This window comes from Camelus ferus, chromosome 16, assembly GCF_009834535.1.
Source record: "Camelus ferus isolate YT-003-E chromosome 16, BCGSAC_Cfer_1.0, whole genome shotgun sequence".
In the NCBI taxonomy this organism is placed as follows: domain Eukaryota; kingdom Metazoa; phylum Chordata; class Mammalia; order Artiodactyla; family Camelidae; genus Camelus; species Camelus ferus.
Genome location: NC_045711.1, coordinates 11084567 through 11106908, shown reverse-complemented (window position 1 = coordinate 11106908; position 22342 = coordinate 11084567). Strand labels below are relative to the sequence as shown.

At 47.4% G+C, this 22342-nt stretch overlaps 2 protein-coding genes across 6 annotated transcripts in view; one reads left to right on the top strand and one right to left on the bottom strand.

Moving 5' to 3' along the window:
* RABEP1 (rabaptin, RAB GTPase binding effector protein 1) overlaps window positions 1–22342 on the top strand; it is a 175377-nt gene that overhangs the window by 45132 nt on the left and 107903 nt on the right. The window lies entirely within an intron of this gene.
* SCIMP (SLP adaptor and CSK interacting membrane protein) lies at window positions 1164–21755 on the bottom strand. 4 transcript variants are annotated; one of them, XM_032498511.1, is made up of 6 exons: window positions 16759–17067; window positions 9572–9695; window positions 7876–7936; window positions 6118–6191; window positions 4080–4313; window positions 1165–3266 (listed from the first exon to the last, which is right to left on the bottom strand). In XM_032498511.1, exons 2-5 carry the CDS (start codon window positions 9687–9689, stop codon window positions 4105–4107), a joined length of 462 nt encoding a protein of 153 aa, XP_032354402.1. In that variant the 5' UTR covers window positions 9690–9695; window positions 16759–17067; the 3' UTR covers window positions 1165–3266; window positions 4080–4104. The 4 variants fall into 4 exon arrangements, with proteins under 4 accessions (XP_032354403.1, XP_032354402.1, XP_014408167.2 ...); XM_032498512.1 differs by having other exon boundaries at window positions 1164–4313; window positions 6142–6191; XM_014552681.2 differs by lacking the exon at window positions 16759–17067 and adding an exon at window positions 21373–21755 and having other exon boundaries at window positions 1165–4313.

Sequence of the window (22342 nt, the reverse complement as noted above, 5' to 3'; positions counted from 1 at the left end):
GATGACAAGACTGAAAATAGGCAGTGATGGTGGGGATAAGCTTTAAGGGGCAGAGTTGAAGGCTTTTAAAGAATATTGGCTCAAAGAACTAAAAAACCCAGAGGTTATGCCTGTTTCAAGCATGGCTGTTTCCAGAAGCTCAGACAATGCCAGTAGGATCTGGACTGTCTTCTTAGCTCAGCTCCGCATCCTCTGTGACAGGTTCTACCTTGAGAATTTATATCCCCTCAACTTCAGATCCAGTAGGAGAGGACTCCTGCCTTGATTCTCAGAGCATCAACCAATCAGTCACTGGGGCCAAGGGAATGGAAATCTCCGATTGGCCAGGCTGGGTCACATGCTCCAGCCTGAGTTGAGGATGAGGCCGTACAGAATTTGGACCAACTGACAGGAGAAAGAAGCAGATCCAACAGGAAAATCTGGGGCTTTTGCTGGAAAGAGTGGAGTACATACTGGAGTCGGGGGGTGAAGGACACCTATGAGGGAGGCAGAGCTGGGCTGACCCCCAGGACACTGCTCTGACCCCTGCCCCTTGGCCACAGAGCACAGTTGGGAAAAGGTCATCCTGAGTCAGGAGGGAGTCATCCTCAGTTTCCACAGAGGTGTGTCCCTTTCTCTCCCCATGAGGAGGAGACGGGAGGAACTAACGTGACTGAATTGAATCTGGCATATGCTGTGAATACAGGTGGAGTTATTTTATCTCAAAAGGGCCACATGGCTCCAACCCCCCTCTCTGACCCAGTACCCCTCCATTTCTTCTTCCCAGGAAGTGGGTGAGCGGGTGAGGTGGAGCCGGCCCTGCAGACCCAGATCTGTCGGCCCGCAGGGTGAGAGCAAGGAGGCTCCGTTTTGATCTCAGGCCTAAAGTGCAGGGCCTGTGGCCATCCTGGCTTTGGGTGCATCACCCCCTGATTTGTGGAATGGCCAACCAACAGTTCTCAAATCAGTTAAGGTGGTGGAGCAGGAGTTGCTTCAAAATGATGGTCTTCCATATTTGTAGGGTTTTTAACATTGTCATCTTCATGCTCCAAATAGCTCAGGCGGGGAAGTGTTTTATTTCTAAATTTATCCATGAGTATTAAGCTAGTGGGTGACTTGGGGTTTCCTGAGGGGCTAGAATACACAAAAAGCTCCTGTGAAATCTTGATATATTTAATTCTATCATCCAAACTGGAAACAATTTTGTTGGCAGAAAATGTGGTTTTATTACAGGTGCCCAGTATAAAATCTCAACCAAGTTACACACACCCAGAGGAAAATGATTTGTCAAACTGGTAGATTTTCCATAAATGTCCAACATTCAGTAAATATTTATCAAGTGCCTACTATGTGCCAGGCTTTGAGCTGGACACTGGGAATACAGCAGTGAGCCAGAGATCTTCCACCCAAAAGGAGCCCCCAGATCAGGAAGGAGGATGGAAAAGTAACCAGGCAGTTACAATGCAGAGGGAGAAGTGTTTCTCCAGGGCTAAGTCCAGGAGTCATTCATTCACTCATTCAACTGATTGTTTATTCAACATATTTACTGAGCATCTACAATGGTCCAGGGCATTGTGCTAGGAACAGAGAAAACAGTGGGGGAAAGACAGTCTCTGCCCTCGTGTTGCTTTCAGTCTAGTGGGGAAGAAAGACAGGTGAGCAGGTAATTACAGCGTGCTAATGCTATGAGAGGGGAGCCTCTAAGAGGGCACCAGACCCAAATTTGGAGTGGTGAGGCAAGGATTTAAGGAGAGATGGGAAGGATCAGAAGGTGGGGAAGGATGTTCCAGACCGAGGGGGCAGGACTGTGCATAGTCATAGGGGCAAGAGAGGCCATGGGCAAAGTCATTTGAAATGGCTGGAGCAAAACTCTGGGGGAGTACAGTTACAAGGCAGTGGGGAAGGAGAGCATTGGCAAGAGATAACTGCTGACCAGATCCTGACAAATCTGGTAACCCAGATTAAGGAGTCTGGGCTTTTTCTGATGCTAATGGGTAAAGAGATTTAAGCAAGGGGATGAAGCGGTCAGATGTTCACTTTACAAGGTCACTGGCTGCCACGTGGGAGGAGGATTGCAGGCTGAGACACCAGAGGCAGGAGGCCAACTGGGAGGCTGCTGGTGTTCTCTTGCCAAGTGCTGGCAAGGTCCTAGGAGTTGAACAGCCAATGAGAAAAGTGGGCTGATCAGAGAGCTACTTGAGAGGCACAATCAACAGAAGGTGGGGAACACTGGAAAGGACTCCAGACCCATGCTGATTTCTGAGTTCACCAACTAAGAAGACAGCAGAGCACAAGAAGTTTGGAAGTGGGGTTGGATAATTAATTCCCTCCGTGTATGTCGAACTTGAGGGGCCTGTGGGAGAGGCATATGGCGATGTCCTGGGGCAACTTGGTCTGGAACTGGGGAGAGAGAGTTCAGCTGGAGCCTGCAATTGGCAGTCATCAGAAAAAAGGGGTACTGAGCCTGTGGGCATTGGTGAGGTCACTCATGAGTGTTAGGAGCGAGATGAGGACCCTGAGAAAGACTACCATTGAAGAGATGTTTCCAAGAGATGCAAGCTCACAAATGAGACCGATACAGGCTAGAAAGGCAGGAGGAGGACCAGGAGATGGTGTCCCAGAAACCAAGGAGGAGTTAACATTGATTGTATGTGCTTTCATCTTTTGCTATAGATGTGGATGGTTTACAGAGAATTTGTAAGTGGAAAGCATGCACGTAAAACATTTCATCCTTTAGCCTTTTTCTTTCTTTCTCTCTCTCTGTAATTTAGGAAAAGAGTCCTCTCTTCGGATAGTGGAATACCAGAGGTCCATAAGGCCACAGGTAAAGAATCACTGGCCTAAAATAAGGAGGTACTATGAGAAACTGGAAGTCTCCATGGAGTCTAGGAAGAGAGAACCTGGGGGGGTGCTCATGTCCCCACCGGTCCAGCATCTCAGTCCAAGGAACGCTCCTGGGCCTTTTGCACAGTTCATGGCGCTCTCCCTGCATGCCTGTTAGCTGCATTTCCCAGGGTCTGCTTAGAATTCAGCATCTTGTGAGTCTGCTTGGGAAAGTGTCAAGTCCTCAGGCTCCAGCAGATGAACTTGAAGGAACTGATGAGGTTCAGGGGCCTACAAAGCTGACTTGGGCCTCGGGACCCCACTAGGGTACTTGTTTGACAGAACAGCAGCCCACTCGCCGGGCATCTCATTAGCTGCAGCACATCGCACTGGAGCTGCTGCCTCCCAGCATCTCAGGGACAGGAGTCAGGCAGGGAGGGGCATGACACTGTTTGCCTGGAACTCTACACAAGGGAAGAAGCAATAATGAAAATTATGGTGGAGGGTATTAAGTCCCCTGAACTCTCATCTTGAATCTGCCATTTAATCTCCCCTTTCTTTCCTTTTCCCTATGATTCTTCCCAGGGGAACCTTTTTCCTGTAGCTCCGCCAATACATGTATTGCAAAATGACAGCTCCGTGTGTAACTTCTGTCCTTTGGTCCAGAAGGTGACTTCTGTCCTGTGTTGATTGTTTGGTGCAGCGGGAAGCCCAGGAGGAACCCTGGGTGAGAACTTGGATCACTGTGGTCAGTCTTGCCAAGGTCACAGAGAGGCTCTGGGGGTTTGGGGGTTGTGTAGGTGGGGAGGAGTAGCAAAAACGAAAAGTCCTCCCCCGCCCTTGACCAACGCACAAGACATGACGTGTGACTTGTGCAAAAGAGTGCTCAGCTGTAACTGCCACCCACAGCCTCTCAACATGTGAGGTGGATGGGGTGCGTGGGAATAAGACATGTGCTTGGTGGGGGCTGTGCTGGGGATGGGAGACTGGGAGGCTCTGCACAGTCAAACGCCAAGATTTAAGATCATTTAGAGCCACACAAACAGGGGAGGGAAAAGGGGGACAAGTGCCAGGAACTGAGTAGTTTCTCACAGGTAGGAGCCTTGGAAGCCAGTGGTCCTCCGCCTGGAGCCTCCCTCAGCAGAAGTTCAAGGCCTGACTCCTCTCCATCCTCAGGGCTGAGTCAGGATCACTGCCCCTTCTTATAAGATTCAGGAAGTGCTTATCTTACAGAGCTTCATAACAGGACCACTGGCTTTCGGGACCTGGATACCTACTGAAGTTCAACCATTCTTGACTGTTTTAAAATAAGCTGTGTGAACCCTCTTCCGCTTGCCAAAAAGAAGTAACGGTTTTTTCACGATGATGGTTTTCCATATTTGCAGGGATATCAATGTCATCATAGTCAGCTTCAGGCTCAATATAACTTGGGACAGCAACTGTCTTCTTATTTCTAACTTTTTTTACCGATGAGTAGGCAGCTGGTGGCTGACTTGGGGTTTCCTGTGGGGCTAGAATATACACAAAAAGTATTAGATGCAAAGCTATTGTATGTTTGTATATTTTTGACCAAGTGGTTCTGCATCATTTTCATGGGTTTTGGTGATCCTCCCACTTCTTGGTGGACCAGATCCCCATTTTACAGAGGAAACTGAGACCTGGCCATGATACAGTCTCAGGCCCACCCAAGTGAGTCAGTGGCAAATATGGGTCAGATGTCTTGACTCCCATGTCCTTCTGTCTGAGACTGCACTGCAGTGAGAACCATGAAACAGAAGCGTAGACAAGAAACTGATCAGAGCTAGTAGCCAAATGAGTGGTGTTGTATCTACAGATCCTAATTCTCATAAGGAAGTGATACAAACCATAGTTCCTTTTGGGATAATCCCTCACAATGACGTATACTGCTTTCCAGAACTATCCATAATTGCTCATGTCTGTCATCTCTTTGCTAAGGAGGAGGCAGTGGTGTTTTCAAAAAGTGGGATTAGTGGGGGATGGGTGCCTAGCAAATGGGCTAACGTGTTAGGAAAATGACAATGAAACAGCTCAGCTCCACCTTTGATGGAGACTGGAACTGCCTCACCACACTCTCACCCGTTCCTAAGAGATCCTGAAAAATGATCACTATTTCATTTCCTGCAAAGTTCTGCAGTTAGACAGATCCAAGTTCATGTTCTTCCATCAGTCACTAGCTGTGTGACTATGGCTAAGTCACTTATCTTCTCTGTGCTTCAGGGTCCTCATCTACCAGAGGAGCATAATTATGTACCAGCCTCATAGAGTTGTTGAGAGGATTAGATGAGATAACACCTAGAAGGTGCCCACCATGGGGCCTGACACACAGTGCCTGCTCAAGAAGTGTTAGCTAATATTGTTTTTCACTCACTGAATCAAAACATTTTTGTTTATTATCTATGAAGCTCCAGGCACTGTTCTTAGTGGTGGGTAAAGAGTGGTAAACAGGACAAGAAAGGCATCTGTTTTCTAGAATTTGTATTCAAGTTTATATTACATTTTAGTTGATAATGACCAAATGAACTAAATAAGACCACTTAGGGTAATTGCCATGAGCTTCATAAAGAAAATTAGCAGGATCTCTTTAGATAGGATGATCAGGAATGGCCTCTCTGAGGTAGTGACATTTGAGTTGAAACCTGAAGGGTGAGGTAAAGTCAGCTCTGTGTAGAGCTTAAGGAAGAACATTCCAGCCAGGGGAACCAGGCAGAATTCTTCTGATAGGAAGTGGGAGAGACCTAGTGACCCCCCCCCCCACATTCCTTTTTACTCATGCTCCAAGCTGGAATTTGAATATGAATTTCCACATTGAATATTGGGAGCATTGGTACTTAATCATCTGTTTAAACCAGGTTGCTGCCACCTGCAAATTCCAGTGTTATGGACTGAATGTGTCCCCACAAAAATCATATGGTGAAGCCCTAACCACCAGTGTGGCTGTATTTGGAGGTGGGGCCTCTAAGGAAGTAATGGAGGTTAAGGAAGGTCATAAGACTGTGGCCCTGATCCAATAGGATTGGTGCCCTTTTAAGAAGAGACACCAGAGAGCGCTCTCCCCTCCGTGTGAGAACATAGTGAGAAGGCTGCTATCTTCAAGCCATAAGGAGTCCTCATCAGAAACCAAATCGGCTGGCACCTTCATCTTGGACTTCTAGCCTCCAGAACTGTGAGAAAGTTACTGCTGTTTAAGCCATATTTTCTGTGTTACTGTTTTATGGGCAGCCTGAGCTGACTAAGACACCTAGATAAAGTTGTTATCTTATCCTGAATGAGCCTCTTTATCAGCAAAATACTCACGAGCATCTTTTGGAGAAAGCTTACCCCGGGGTGGCAGAGGGGGTAATTGAACTGAGAATTGATCGGTAACATTCCTGGAGAGAGAGGAAGAAGAGGAGTCAGTGTTTGGTTTTGATCACGCCTGCTGATTTAAAGGAAAACGTTGGGGAAAGTGGACAGAATTGAACATTTAAACCTTGGTTCCTAAAAATTGGAAGCATTTCCTTCCCTTTCTAGGCCTTGCATCCCATTTGTAACTGGTACCCTGAAGAAACCATTTTCTTGAGCACAGGGAACAGCTGTATTAGAGGGAAGGGAGGTGAAGCACTGTAACTGGGAGCACAGAGCTCATCTTCCGGTGTCCCCTGAGCTGGCTTAGGAGGGGGAGATAAGCACCAGGTGTATTTTGACCTACAAAACAGATACACTTCTACTGCTAAATATATGTATATACACCATGTGATGGCAGTACTGGGTATACATCCTGCCAATCATGGAAAGACATGTTACTAGAATGTTCCTAGCAGCACAGTTTGTAACAGCCCCAAATTGGGCACGACCCAAATGCCCATCAGCAATAGAATGGATACATTCATCGTGGTTCACTGCCACAGCGGAAGGCTCTATGGCAACAAGAATGAACAATCTACAACTACACACAATGAATCTCACAAAACACGCTGAACAGAAGAATCTAAACACCAGATGGTACATACTGTATAATTCCAGGTATATAAAGCATAAAACCAAGGGAAAACTAGTCTGTTCTATTTCAGATAGTGGTTATCCTTGGGGTGTAATGGCTGAAAGGGGATGTCTGGGGTTGAGGTGCTGGTGATTTTGTTTCTTGATCTGGGTGCCAGCCACCGGGTCTGTTCAGTTTGTGGAAGTTCACTGAGTTGTCCTCTTACCATGTGCATTTTTCTGTATTCGTATTATAGTTCAGTAAGAAGTTTTAACAAAGAGATAGACTCCCAGCAAAACTCCTTACCTACAGCCCCAGCCCCCTCCATGTAGGTCACCATGTAGGTTAAAGTAGGTCATGTGGGCGCTCTGGTCTATGTGACTCCCCCGCCCAGTAAAACCCTGGAAACCAAGGCTTGAGTGAACTTCTCTGGCTGGCAATGCTTCTCATGTGCTGTCACACATCAGTGTTGGGAGAATTAGGTGCTGTCCGTGTGATTCCCTTGGGAGAGGACAGCTGGAAGCTTGCACCTGCTCTCTCCTGGACTCCGCCACATGCGCCTTTCCCCTTTGCTGAGTTTAATGGGTATCCTTTTGCTGAAATAACCTATAACCCTTTCTGGGTCCTGTGAATCCTCCTAGCAAATAATCAAGCCTGAAAGTCGTCTTGGGGATCCCCGACACAGATAACAATCATAAAGCCTCGAGATATCACAAAATACAAAAGCAAAGAGTTTGTCATATTTTTGTTCTGCACAGTAGCTTTTAGAGGACTATACTTGCAATCCATCAAAAGAAAAGAAGGGTAAATCTAACCCTGAGTGGTGGGCCCAGAACCTAGGGCCGGACCTGTGACCTCTGTCCAACTAGATGAGACGAGGGAGGACTTGGAGAGCAGAGAGAGCCATATGGTGCCCTATGTCCCCAAAGCCCAGCAGCCTTTCCCTTTAGAGTGGGAAGAGTTGGCAGAGATGACATCGCACTGCAGTTTAGGTCATATTAGCAACAGTAGCGTAGGTGCAAGAATGGAAGTGAGCAGTTGGTTCTCAGAGTTAAAAAAAAGCGGAAGGATTCCCTCCCCCTCCCCCGACTTACTCGTACATCTCTTCATCTCTCTGCTTCTGTTTCAAGGGCTTGACAATTTCCCATTTCTTGCCTAGGGAAGCAAATAAGCGTATTCGTTTAGGAAGAATTAGCAAAAGTTTTGATTTGAGAGTTTAGAAGAGATGAGAGAACCGGCGAATTCGGGACTTTGGGAAGAAGAGCCGTCCAGAGGAAGCAGACTTAGGGACACAGAACTGGTGAGTGGGAGAGGCGGAACTTCCCCCAGGCAGTCTGACCGCAGGGCCTGGACGCTAATCCAGGGCTGGCTGTGCGTGTTTCCTCATTGCCTGGTACTCAGCCTGCCCAGCATGTAGTTGGCACTCAGAAATATTGGTCGAATGACTAGCCAAAAGTGTGGTTGGGAGGAAATGAGATACAGGCTGGGAAAAGCAGTTTGTAAACTGAGATGTGCTGGATGTGTAAGTTATTACTCATTATAACCTGCTTGTTAATAGAAGTGGGTCAAGATAGAAGAGAACAGGTAAAGTTTTTGTTCAGGCTCGTACTTCTGTCCATATCTAGAAATGAAATATTTTAAAATGGCAAATGGTTAGAGGACTCTAAGGGCCAGAACTCACTTTCTGTATTAAAAAAAAACCCCAAAACCAAAAACCAATTGCTGTCAAAGCATGGAGGGGAAAGAACATTGAACGGGGAGCCTAGAGGACCCAAGTTCTGGTTCCAACTCTGACACCAATTCCAATAAGACCTCAACCAAGAATTTGCCTGAACCTCAATTTTCTTATTTCTGAAAAGGGATTGAGAAGAATGACAAAAAGTTTTCACTTCTTGAGCAGCCCTGACCTTTCAGCACTGGTTCAGTAGAATTCTGAAGCTGTATCCAGAGGCAACGAGGGGACAATGCCTTGATCTTGGAGAGATGCCTGCCCAGGTTGCCCCAGGGGAAGGTGGCTGTACCTCTCAGTGTATTCACCCTTTCCAGGTGTGCTCCAGGTTCTGGTCATTGTGTAAAGGGATAGGATCTCAAGAAAATACACCGTTGAATTGAGGATTTCATGTTTTTGGAAATTAGTAGTAAATTTGAAACCCACTAGTAGATAATCTAAAATTACGTTAATCCTACAGAAATTTATGCTTATTTATGTCTGAGGATGCTAAGACTGTCTGGCCAAGACAGATATACCAGAAAATTCAGAGTATGATCTTAGAGCAGGCAATCGGGGTGGTCAAACGTGGTGATCATAGAAGGAGTCCATTTTTCATGCCTCAAGACATTAAAAAAAATAACTTTGTTGGAGAATGATTGATGTAAAAGAAGCTGTACATATTTCATATGTACAACATGTATGCAACTTTACACATTTGGCGTGAAGACAGTTTTTGACATTCTGTGGACTCTTGTCCCAGAGGTGAGGTGCTGTGACCAGCAGCACTACAGCACAGTGCACCCTGAAACAGAAGCTGCTTCCCCCCAAACTCTTGGGGCTGGAGAGTTCCTGGAGATTAGGTAACCTCCCTCCCTTCGCTATGCAGACGGGGAAATTGAGGCCCAAATGCACAAATTAGTGGCAGGGCTAGGACTCAAATCCAAAATGCATGATGTTCAATCCAGAGTCCAACCTGGACAGGCCCAGAACTAATCTCTTTGCCCTAAAGGAGCCCTAATACACTGATAACCACCCTGCCCCTCCCTTCCCTCCACCTGCCCCGGCAAGGTGGTCATTACCTTTTCTAAACAGACTCCTACAGACACAGAACATGATGATGCCCAGGCCCACGGAGACAACGACGATGGCCACAGCCAGGATGATCCAGAAATTGCTCCTCCACCAATCCATCGCCATGGGATCCTGAAAAGAATGGGGAAAGAGGAAGGCGCATGAGTGAAAGGCTTGCTGGGGCGGTGGGGGCCATATCTACCATGGTGTGCAGCTACATCGGCTTAGGGATCAGACAGGCTCTGGTTCACAGTCAAACCCTGCCGATTAGCAGCTGGGAGACCTCAGGAAAGATGACTTAACTTTCTGTAAGCCTCAGTGTTCTCATCTGCAACATGGGCATGATACTGTCTATGCTTCACAGGGGATTTACAAAGATTAGAGGTAAGACGTACTTATTAGTTCCTCTAGACACGGTAGACATAATCACGCCTCTTTCTTATACTGTCAAACATGCAACAGGAGGAGGAAGTGCCATTTAAAGCAATAACTGATTGCAGTTGATTTTATATCAAAGGGGCAACATAGACTGAATTCATAACAGGGGAGATAGAATTTTGAGAGGTTCTTTTTTTTTTTTTTTTTTGAGGTAGGGGTTAGGAAAATACCTTGATGGGTCTCTTTGAGTGAGGTGTGGTCAGAGGGGAGAAGGTGAAGATGCAAAAGCAAACTGAGTTAGTCTGCACAAGAGAAGGGAGAGGAATTTGGGTGTAGAAGGCTGGCTGACCAGAGAGGAGGAGAGTCTGGGGAGAGGGTAACAGCAGAGGGAGAGGTCAAGAAGAGGGTAGATCTTAAATGTTCTCCCCATAAGAAAGAAGTGGTAGTTTTGTGATGGAGATGTTAGGTACCACTTTGGGGGTAATCATTCTACAACATGCAAGTGTATCAAATCAACACATAGTACACCTTTAACTTACACAAGTATCTCAGTAATGTCAATTGTATCTCAATAAGGCTGAGGGAAGAAAGAGAGAGGGGGAAAAAAAGAGAGCACATAAAGTTGGAGCATCATTAGATAGTCCCTGTAGTGGAAAATGACCAATGCATTTGTGGGAAAATTATGTCTAATATTCAGTCTTCAGCTGTTGCCTGTGTAATGCTGTGTTCTAATCTGTTCCCATCAAATTCCACTAAAATTGCAAAACCAAAGCTTTTATGAAAAGAGGAGGAGCCGCCAGAGAAATATTCAGGGAGATCTTGGCGGGGGGCGGGGGGAGGCGGCGGCTGGGTTCCCGTTATCTGTGGAATGGGCACTTTGCTAGTTCACTTGGATATTAAAGTAAAAATGATCCTTGAAGTCTGGGAGATAACTTGACATATCCTGGTTATATGAGAATTATATGAGTTTCACCATTTAGCCCGTGGAAACTCACTCACTCGTGATCATAGCGTACCATTTCTGATTCATGCTTCTATCAATATTAACGCCATCAGCAGGGACCGAGGAAGGAGGCTGAGATACAGGGGCCAAAGAAGGATGCTACTGAAGCCATTATTACTACAAAGACCTCTGACTTGGCTTACGACTTAAACATGTGTTTGTATTACTGGCATAGTGTCTTCATTTATTAAGCTGTTATGTTATGATTTGGAGTTTCAGTTCCAAGCTTCATTTCTTCTGTGAAGGTTTGGCTTGGTGAGTAGAATGTTCTTTGGATATTCATAAAGTTAGATGTGGCAAAACCAATCATACGTCACTAGTATTCTTCCATGCACGTAACCCTGCTACTTAATTTTTTGCTTAATGCTCTGTTTTTGTCATTTATTGATGTTGGTAGTTGTCTGAGGATTTACTCTTGAGAGAGTGAAGTGTCAGCTGCTGGGGGTGTCTCACCCCCAAGGCATGCGTTTGGCAGAAGTTTTGTTGTAGATCACATTTTCAGGGTGCACAAAAGAAAGCGAGAGAGGCAGAAGAACAAATAGAAAAAGGGTAACCATGGAGAATGGAAACTTGGCTCTCAGTCGAGGCCTGTGAAATCTGGTTTTGCAGGGCCCCATGAGGTCACAGGGCACTGGACTTAAGAAGATGCCATATATAAGGGCAGCCTCTTTGTTCAACAAACTAAATTGGAATTTCACCTTATTTAGCTCTGGGGAACCAGATAGTTGGATGCATAGATAAATAAATGGCTGGCTGGCTGGCTGGATACATACAAATATAGATGCATAGATACATGGAATGATGGAAAGATGGATGGATAGAGAGATAGAGTTTTCTCCCCTTCATTTTCTCATTCTCTTTTCTCTTATATACACTTTGTTTTTCTTTTCTCTTATTTAAATGTCTTCTGGTTCTTAGTCTAATTTCCTCCCCCCCCCCATTTTTTTAAATATCTTTGTCTTTTTCTTTTATTTTTGAAGAATTTCTCCAAAAAGAAACATAAACATACTCTTTAGAGCTGTACAAATAAATAACAGGACACAGAGTTAAAAGCTGTTGCATTTGAAGAGTGTGACTGGGCGGAAGGACAGAAGTGGGAAGACAGGCAGTTATAACTTTCCACCACAAACCCTCTGAACTACTTGATTTTTTCTTTTGCATTTACTTTGATAAAATTGAAGAAGAGCCAATAAACCATATAGTGTAGATTTCCCATTGTCCAGATTTCAAGTTCAAAGACATGTTATTCTCATCAGATTCTCAGGGAGAAAGGGGAAGTAGGATGATGTCAGAAAATGAAACTCTGGGTCACTTTTCAGAACTCAGTAAGGTGGTAAGTATTTTGCAGCTTTGTTCTCACACATCGGGTGCTTTGATTTGCCGTCAGATGTTTTGCGTGTGTTCAGTGTGCCAAGCAGTCTCTGCAAGTGCTTTCTCACCACTCACCTCGTTTCATCCTCACCACCACACCCTCTTCCAGACAGGGGGCTGATTCTGAGGTCAAATGACCCACCCCAGGTCACCCGGGTAGGAGGGAGGGCAGAATGCTTTCTGTGTCACATGGCCTTCCTCTGTGGATGTTAGTCGTGATGCCCCCAAGTCATCAAGGAAAGACCAAACAGGGTTCAGGATATCTTACTCTAAAAGGAGTGTTGCTGTGGTGTTGACATGGTTGTATGAGGGGTCCAGGGATTCCCCAGAATGAATGATCAGGGCCCACTGTCAGGAATGCAGGTCCCAAGTTCCCCACATTCTTAGACCAGAGAAATAGCACTCTTCCCCATGGACTGCTGAGTGCTGCATTTTCAACAGAACAAAGAAGATCTTGTCTTTCGGGGAGAATGCAGCTGAAGAGGGTATGACCAGGGCCCATATTCCATTCCCAGTTGGATGTTCTCTGGTCTACCAGGCTAGTTTAATGGCCAGGGTGCCCCCAAAGAGGGGAGAGGCGCCCTGGGGAGAGGTGGCTGAGAGGACAGCCGGTGGGGAGCATGTCACGGCTGCATGATCAGGTTCAGGCCCTGGAAAGGTAGGAAACTGAGTCCCACCTGTTAGCAGGCCTGCAGTAGATAAGATTGTGGGGTGCAGGCCTCCCAAGAGCTACTGAAGCATGGGGCAAAGAGGTGTTTGCGTGACAGGATGCTGCAGTCAGCCCAAAGATGCAGCTGATCCTCTCCAGGGACCACAAGGGACCTCTCAAGGGCCAGGGGTTGAATCTCTACCCAATACCACAAGCTTGGTGGGCAGGAATGGCCCACTGATGGGAGACCTCCTGTGGGAAACTGTCTCCCTGTCTTTCCTCCTCAATCCCACATCAGGGAAGTCGCCCTCTCTCTACTCCCTCCCCTGGGCAAAGCGGGGAGCTTTGAATCAAAGACAGCAATGTTAAAATAAGCATGACAAAATTTTTACAACTGAAATGAGTCTACTTAGTAATCAAAAGTAACTTAAAATTTGAGAATTGGACTGAAATGTCATTGGGGGAGCCCAGGCAGCAGCATTTCTTACAAAAAAACTGTATTCGTCTGCAGCAGCCGCTCTCACAAAATCACAAATTCCCAAAGAGGCAGTGGCTTAAAAACACACAGAAGTGTTATCTCACAGTTCTGGAGGTCAGAGGGCCAATATGATGCCAGCAGGCTAAAATCAAAGTGTGGGCAGGGCTGGGTCCCTTCTGGAGGCTCCTCTGGAGAAGCCGTCTCCTGACTCCTCAGTTTCTGGAGGTCCCTCATGTTCCGTGGCTCGTGGCCCCTTCCTCCACCTTCAAAGCCAGCAGTGCCGCGTGTCTCTGGCCACTCTTCCCTAGTCACGTCCGACCTCCTCTCCCACTTACAAGGACCCTGGTACTGACATCTGGCCTACCTGGATAATCCAGGGTCAGCTCCCCGTCTCCAGGGCAGCTGATTCCCAATCTCAGTTCCACCTGCGACCTTAGTTCCCATGTAATCTGACATATTCATGGGTTCCAGAGGTTAGGATGTGGACATCTTGTGGGGGGAATGGGGCCACCACACAATTTACCACATGCTCTTACCTCCGGAAGATGAGGCGCTAGTTAGAGTGGTTCCATGGGTTTATACATTTTAAAATTTTCACTCGTTTGCCTTCTATTAATGTCTCAGAAGGAACAGGGGAAAAAGTCAGTGATGATTCCACTGTCTTGACCGATGCTGTCCACCTGGTGAAGAAGCAGTGGGGACCTGCCACAAGTCTGGGGACAGACACAGGTCTCTATTTCTGGGAGGTGACTGCCACACGGGAGGGGAAATCATTGTTTTTCACGAGTCTGAGGACACAGGAAGGTTCTCAAGGCAGGACTTGGACTCAGAGATAAGGCCCCATGAGCCAGAGTGGACCAGCCCACAGTCCAGTACAGACCAGAAGAGGGTAGGATCCAGTGTGGGCCCAGAGCTGGTCTAGCCCTGAATTGTAGGTCAGCAGGTCCCAGGGCATGGGAGGGTGTGGGGCTGAGTCCACAGATACAGGTGAGGGGTCCTGGCTGCCAGGAGGAGGTCAGGGAGCTGCAGGGCCTGACCCCAGTTTGATGTCAACTGGGAGAGCATTGGGTGGACACCATGAATGGAAGGAGGAAGAGGAAGAGGAACCAGGGGAGAAGGCTTTAGTTATTAGTTATCAAGTACCTGGGATGTGTCAGGCCCTGGGGCAAGAGCTTGAGGAATATTGTAAGTTCCCAACCCTGCCTGGGTCCTGGCCATTGGGGTTTGTTTGTTTGTTTTAATAAGGTGCTCCAAGTGATTTCAATGGGCCAATGCTGAGAAAGAGTGATATACATGTAATCACTTAATCCTTATTATAAGCTGGTGTTGGGGATGTTATTAGTGCCCCCACTGCACCGACAAAGAGGTAGGACCCAGAGAGATTAAATAATTTGCTAAGGGCAGCACAGCGAGCAATCGACTACTCTAAGATTGCAGGGCAGCCCAGTCTGGCACCAAAGTTTGTGGTCTTTTTACTCTGCCAGGCTGAAACCAAGCTGGTAGATGTTTCTTTTCATAACAGAACTGAAAGCAGAACCCTTGGTCAAGATCTTCCAATACTGGCAAGACCTCAGCCTTTAGCTGTGACTTGTTCCAAAATAACAAGAACCTCAATAAGAAAATGCACCTTAGAAAAGCAACACACATCCTGTGCTGCTTTACCACGAGTTACAGGCCGCATCTCATTCAGTCCTCACAGCCGCTCTATGAGGCAGGTCATAATTATAATCTCATTTTATAGATAAGAAAATAGAGGCCTAGAAGAGCTCAATCAACTTGCCCAAGGTTGCAGGGCGAGGAAGTGGGAAAATCAGAAGCCAAACTGAGGCCTTTCTAACTCTAAGGCCCTAAACTGTGACCACCAAGCTAGGGTTTTGGGAAATGTATCAAAATGCAGACACCAGGGTCCTAGGTCCCTACTCCACTCCTAATTCTGATTTGTACGACTGGTGTGGGCCTCAGGAATCAGCATGGCTAACAAGCTCTCTGGGTGATCCCTAGGCCTCGGGGAGGAACACCGCCTCCGGCCAGCCTGCAGACCCCCAGCTGGGGCAGCTGAGGAAGCTGGAGGCTTGTGCCCCACAACAGTCCTAGGCAGGAGCAGCAGCAGCGGGTAGAGTGAAGGTGCTAAAAATGACTCTTTGAACCCAGATGCCTCTCCTGTTTGCTTGTCACACACTGCCTGGAATTTCACCATCAAATCACTTATCTTCAGAACAAAGTCCCACGCTCCCTCCTCTCCCCACTTCCCCTCCATTTAATCTCATTTGCCTGGGTGTGCTGGACACTGAGGAAGAGAAACTGGGTGTGAATGACTTTGTTGGAGCTTCAGGATTTCCTCCTTAGGATGTTAACAGGAGCAGGGGCATGCTAGAATCTTCCAGATTCCTTAGAGGATAGTCATAGCTACATACAATGTAGGAATGACGCCCCTGCAGGACCAGGAAGACCCTGTAATCTAGGCGTCATGCTCCCCCTGCTTGTTGTCTCCTCCTGGCCTCACGGATGCTCCCTGCTCAGGAGCTCACCGTCCTATACTTTCTCTCCCTCTTTCTCCTCAATCATCCTGCCCTTAGGACGGACTCTGTATCTCACTCTGTCCTCCATCATAGCTTCAGAGGAGCTCTGGTTAGCTTGACAAAAGTCCAGAAGGCAAGGGAAGCATGAATTTCAAGAAGGGAGGAAAATGAGGTAGAGAAAATATTGTTTAAAATACAGTATCAGAGATGTCAGTGTGTTTATCAACTGTGACGGCGCCAGGAAAGAGGACCAGAATGAAGCACTGGGATAGAAGAGAGAGCAGGAACTACCTTCGCCTTCACGGGCCCAGAGACAAGAATGAGATTTTACAAGAGAATAAGAAGGGAAAGAGGGTGTGCTGTTCAGTGGAAGCAGCCTGGGGCGTTGGGGCAGGAAGCCAAGAGCTCACACCCAAAAGCTACTCTCTCTCTCTGAAATATGTTATGATCAATATATGGAATGCATTTTCCCTCCAACTGAGCCTGCCTACTCTTCCTGTGACATTTGTTCTGCTGGTTCATTTGCTCCTTGTCTGTCTCTCACACTGACCTATAAGCTCTAGGAGAGCAAGGGCCTTATCACCCTCTTTACCCCTGTTTCCAGGGCCTGGAACATCACCTGGAACACAGTAGGGGATCCATCCAGTATCTGCAAACATATGAATGAATGACTGATGCCCTGGCCGCTTTCCTCTGCCATTGGCAGACTTCCCCTCTGCTGATGCAAAGCAGTAGGCAGTATGGACCCAGAGTCTGAAATTCAAGCACCGGGCGTTCTAATTCTAAAGCCACCTCACCTGGACACACGACCTTGGGTGGGCTCCCTGCTCTCCCCGCCACCTTCGGGGAGGCCGTCAAGCCACTGGCTGGGAAGCAGAGGTCAGGCAGGCGTTGTGGGCTGGCGTTCTGGGCTGGATTGGCAGCTTCTCTCTTGTTTCTGCTCATTCCTGCAGTGCCCTAAGGCACTCTGGTCAACAAGCCTGTTTCAATTCTGAGTGATGTCAGGGTTGGAGAGCTGCTAAAAGCAACCACCCTCCAGCCCTGACTCTCACTTCCCCAAAAAGCACTTCCGGGGAGTCAGTGACAGAAATCATAGTCACTGTCCATCACCGGGAAACCCGGAGACTGTGGGTTTATTCAGAAATTGGTTTGTTTGTTTTTTTTTAACCAAGATCCTCAGGGTAAGATACTCAGTTTGCAGGTTGACAGCTACACATATATTCTCATAAATAAAACATGTTTCACAGAATGTCTTTACATGTGATACACTCCAACCAACATTTTCACACCTATTCTAGCCCATTTCACAAGAAAAAGTCCTGAGTTTATTTCAAAACCCACTAATGGTTAGACCCTGTATATTGACAACTTGAATTCTTCTTGTGAAAAATAAATGATCTGAAATAGTCCCAAAAGGTGTGGGTAGGATGCATTTGGTGGGGGGGGGGGTGCATTGCTTAAAGTTTCAGAAAGTAGGAGTTGGAAGAGTCTTCAGAAAATTTCTGTGGGAAGAGGCAGAAGACTTGCAGACAACTCAGCAGGAAGATGGGGAGGTCTGACTACGAATCCAGCTCCTTGCTCTCTGCCAGTAAGGGCTTTGTGGCCCCAGACACAAATCCCCTCTACCTGAGGTCTGCACTGCTACTCCACTGAGGACTGGCTAGTTGGCTGGTCGGAGCTGAGATATGCTGTCCTTAGTATAGACTTAGTATAGAAAGAAGAACATAAAAGATCTCATTAACAAGTATTTATATCGATGACATGTGGAAATGGTCATATTTTGGATATAATGGGATAAGTAAAAGGTATTACTAAACTTAATTTCATCTTTTTTTTCCCTTCTATTTTAATTTTGGCCCCCAGCTGAAATTCCTGCCGGCAACCCCCTACCCCCCGCCACAACTCACACTAAGATTCTTAGGATTGCCATCTGGGCATGTTGGACTTACTGATGTCAGCTCAAAAAATTGTAAAACTGTGTAAAAACAGAATGGAATTCAACAGAAGAATGGATAAGTGGTCTGGTATTGTCATACAACGAAATGCTACCCAGAAATTTTTAAAAAATGAGTTCCTGATACACACAACAATATAGATGAATCCTGACAACGTTAAGTGAAGGAAGCCAATTGTAAAAGCGTATGGGGGAGGGTATCGCTCAGTGGTAGGGTTCATGCTTAGCGTGCACGAGGTCCTCTGTTAACCAGTACCTCTGCTAAAAAATAAGTAAATAAATAAACCCACCCCCACCCGAAAAATCCTGAACAAATAAAAGAGTATACCCTGTATGAGTATCTACATGAAGTTCAAGAACAGAATGAACTACTGCGATAGAAACCAGAATAGTGGTTTCAATGGGGGCAGAAAGGGCCTGACTGCAAAGGGGCCCAAGGGAACTTTCAGGAATGACGGAGATGTCTGCATCTTGTCAGGCAATTGTCAAACGTATGGAACTGTACATTTAAGATCTAGGCACTTTAGTTAGAATTATAGCTCATTAAAAGAGTAAAAATAAAAGCTAGAATGAGCTGCCTTTCCAGCACTTAGCAGGTGGGGCAGGGAATGAAGTCTCCTGGTAGGAAATGGGGACTGTTAAACTCCGGGTATTGGTGTGTGGGGGGATTTGGAATTATGCTGGGGAAGGGGATGAGAAGAAACAGGAGGAGGGGAGGAAGGGGAGCCAGCAGGAGAAGCAGCTCCTGGAAGGTGCTCAGGGGTGGAGCAGCCAGAGGGTCAAGAACAGGGCTGTAGCGTGTCAGTTTCCAGAGGTTCACGTTGCTGCGTGAGAAACCTCTCCTGAGGCCCCGTCTGATCTTTCGTAAATTTTACTGCATCTGCCAGTGTGTTGTGAGCAGTTTTGTTTTGTTAGGGTGATGTGGGGAAGCAAGGAAGCTGAGTTTCACCCCGGGGTCAGTGGCTTACCTATAGGGGCTTGGAGCGAGGGCTACCCACAGGAAAGAGGGGGTCTCCTGGGTAACCCATGGAAGTCTTCAGAAAGGCTTTGGACTTCGCAGGATGTGGAATGAGGGTTTGAGCTGCTCTCTACCTAGATCTCAAGGGTCCGGGAGACCATAGATAATCCTGAGGCTACACTTGCAAGTCAGCATAAGCAGTGCTTGCCTGAATTCAGCTCTAGTTCCCAGACTGTCACTGCCCACGCTCCATGAGGACAAGTTCCTGCCTGACCTCCTGACCCCCTCGCGGATGTCAGCACCAGGAATGGCCATGTAGAGAGTTGATGGCAACTTAAAAACCCGAGTGCGCCTGAGGAGGGGCAGGGCAGTGTAGTAAAAGGAGTCCGGCCTCTCTTCTCCTTCTCTCTGTCCTCGCATTTCTGGGGAAGTCTGAGTATGAGTCTCAGAACTACATCTTGTCAGGCAACTGTCAAATGTATGGAACTGTACATTTAAGACCTAGGCAGAGGAAGCAGAAGGTGAGCCAAACAGCTCCTTTTTGGCAGTGCAGAGCCAGGCTGATCGCACGTGCTTCCTTCAGTGTGACAGCTCATCACACCAGCCCTCAGAATAATCCTGTTGTCTGATTTATTTCATTTTGGGGCTTGACTCTGTTCGTACAAGCTGACTCATTACAGTTTCTTGCTCCCCTGGCCACAGTTAGAAATTACCTCTATTTGCTAGCAAAAATGAAACATATCATAAAATCTTACCGTAGCAGAACAGATCCTCCCATAGGGCCAGTGGTTGTATACATCAATTACAAAAATTTGGGGGGGGGGAAGAAAATAGAAATACATTTATAAAATGATCACATCTTTTGATTCCATAATACCATTTTTAGAAACCTAGCCTAAGAAGTGATCTGAAGGAAGTCAGAATCTAACAGGGTAACCATGTGCACCACCTCTGTAGAGATAAACAGGGAGCTTCGCAGCAGTCCAACAGGGGGTGCTTGGGGAGAAAATGACACGCTGGCCACTTGTTGGGATAGGATGCTGCAATCAAGGGATCGTTAGGAAGAACACATTATGAGTTATCGGGAAACCACATAAGATGAAAAAAGCAGAGTACTGACTTGTGTCTATACTGTAGCCACATCTCCCAGCATTACCTGAGAATGTGGCTGGAAATGTCAGGGAGGAAATACAGAAGAATGATTTTGATTATTTAGTGTAAGAGTAGGATTCTTTCTTTCCCTCCCATCCAGCCTTGCTGTCAGCCATAAACACATTTTCAAAAATTTAGGTATCACATTTTATAAGAGCTTCTGCTTCCTGCTCCCAAACAGGTCATTTTTCCAGTTCCTCTGGGATGTTCGGGGTGATGTGTTAGTGGAAACTTCCAGAGCTACAGATCATTCACACTTCCTAGTAAGTTTATCCCAGGATTTCTACACCCTAGAAGCCCTTCCTTGGGTCTAAGCAGATTGCCTCTTGCTGCTGATTTCTTTTTCTTATTTGTTTGGCTTTAAGAATGTGGAGAGAAACTTGAACCTGTCACCCAGGGGCTCTCTGGCAGGAATGCTAGTGTCACATTTAGTGGGTGGAGTGGATCAGGGATGCTTGTGCCCTGATGGCAGCGATGAAGCCTGTATTTCTATGTCTAAAGTGTCCTTACATCAAAATAAAACATGGATCACTTTCCAAAACCTGAGGGAGAAAAGACTGGAAGGCAAGAGAGCAAACTCTTTACTGTGGTTGTTGGGAGGTGCTGGGCTTTGGGGTCATTGTTTCCCCTATTGCTCTAATTTTCAGAAAGAAAAAAAAAAAGATGCTCTAAAAAAATGAAAAGAAGCTCCCAGCTCAGCAATCCCCACTTCCCATGCTCCCTCAGAGGCCATATGTGTAATGGGGTCACGAAAGGGAGTGGCTTTTGGGTCAAGTGATTCGTGAGAAGGTGGAAGTATAAAGAACAGCCAAACGCAGGTCTCCTCCTGACCCCAACCCAACACACCTGACCTGAGGCCTCTGGAAGGCAGAATGCCATATAGATACATCCCCGAATGCCAGAGACACAGTGATAGACACCAGGGCTGGTGGCATTCATCCAAGGGCTTCAAGATGGAGCCCAAAGCTCATACAGTCAATGCCTCCAGCCCCTCCTCCAGCACAGACCAGTCAGGGTCCTCTCACAGGTCAGTTACCCAAACTCGCCATCAGAATCCAGACGGATAACAACCCCCTCACAGACACACGTCTCTCTCCCAATCATTATGTCATTTCAACCTGAGAGGTAGCCTCTTCATGGTCCCACAGTACCCACGAGGAGATGGAGGCCCAGGGAGGCGAAGTAATGCCAAGGTCACCTAGCCAGTCACCAGCAGGGCAGATTCTTCAAGGCCCGTGTTTCTCCAGCCCCACTCAGCGGTCCTACCCAGGGCCTAGGCTACAACTCCCCACGGTTCCGGGCCGAGCCCAGGCGGTCACTCGCACTGACACATACCCAGGTGCTTACCTGAGCTGCAAGGGTGTCCAGATGTGAGCGGCTGAGGGGGCAGCAGGGCCCTGAGTGCCATGGCTTGGGTGCAGCTGGGAAGAGGCGGTTCCTCGCCCACAGGCCTTCCGATCACCCCAAGCCTGAGTGCCAGCCTGACCACACTTCCCCTTTCTGCTCAGCCCACCCGGGAGAGGCCCAGGCGCTGTCACCAGGCAACCAATCCCTCTTCCAAGAAAGCTGACTCCCAAGGCTTCCCAGGAGGCAGAATCTTCTCGCTGCCCCTGCGGTCCAGCGAGGCCCACCAGCGGTCCTGCCTGGGGTGGAGGGGTCAGGCCCCAGGGTGGAGACTTGGCAGTGTGTTGGGGTTTGGGGGGTCCCCACAAACGAGCCTGCCCTGAGCATCCAGAAAAACGAAAAGGAGCCCAACTCCCACCCAGACCCAGAGCTGGACCCAGAGCTGGACCCAGAGCCAGACCTGGGCGAGAAACCAGCTCACGTGTGCACACAGTGTCCCACAAGGAAAACAGCTCTCGCCAACCCCGGGGAGCCCTGGGACTGCTGACCCAGCTTCCGCCCAGGGAGGTGAGGGGGGCCTCCTGTTTTGGGGGGTGTGTGACAGGCCGCATCAAGAAAGGGGTCCAGCTGATTGTTGGACTGAGTAGAGTCTCCACACAACACTATGGCCCCTGAAATGGGGGCCGGGGTGGGGAAACCAATCAACCATTTTGTGGAATCAACTATGCTAACTGAAATGAGCGGTCATGTCAGTAAAAATAGCCAAACTGGTGTGTGTTGTGTCTGCCCGGGGTGAATAAGTTATGATTATTCTCAGTGATAATGATGCTATTCTGGGAGGTCTGGTAAATGTTGAACAGTCAGCTCTTGGGAAACAAACAGATTCCTGATTTGTCGTGTTTGCGAATTTCCACGAGGTAACTATTCCCACCGTGGCCTACTTCAAACTACCAGCAGGACGTCACTGGACTTG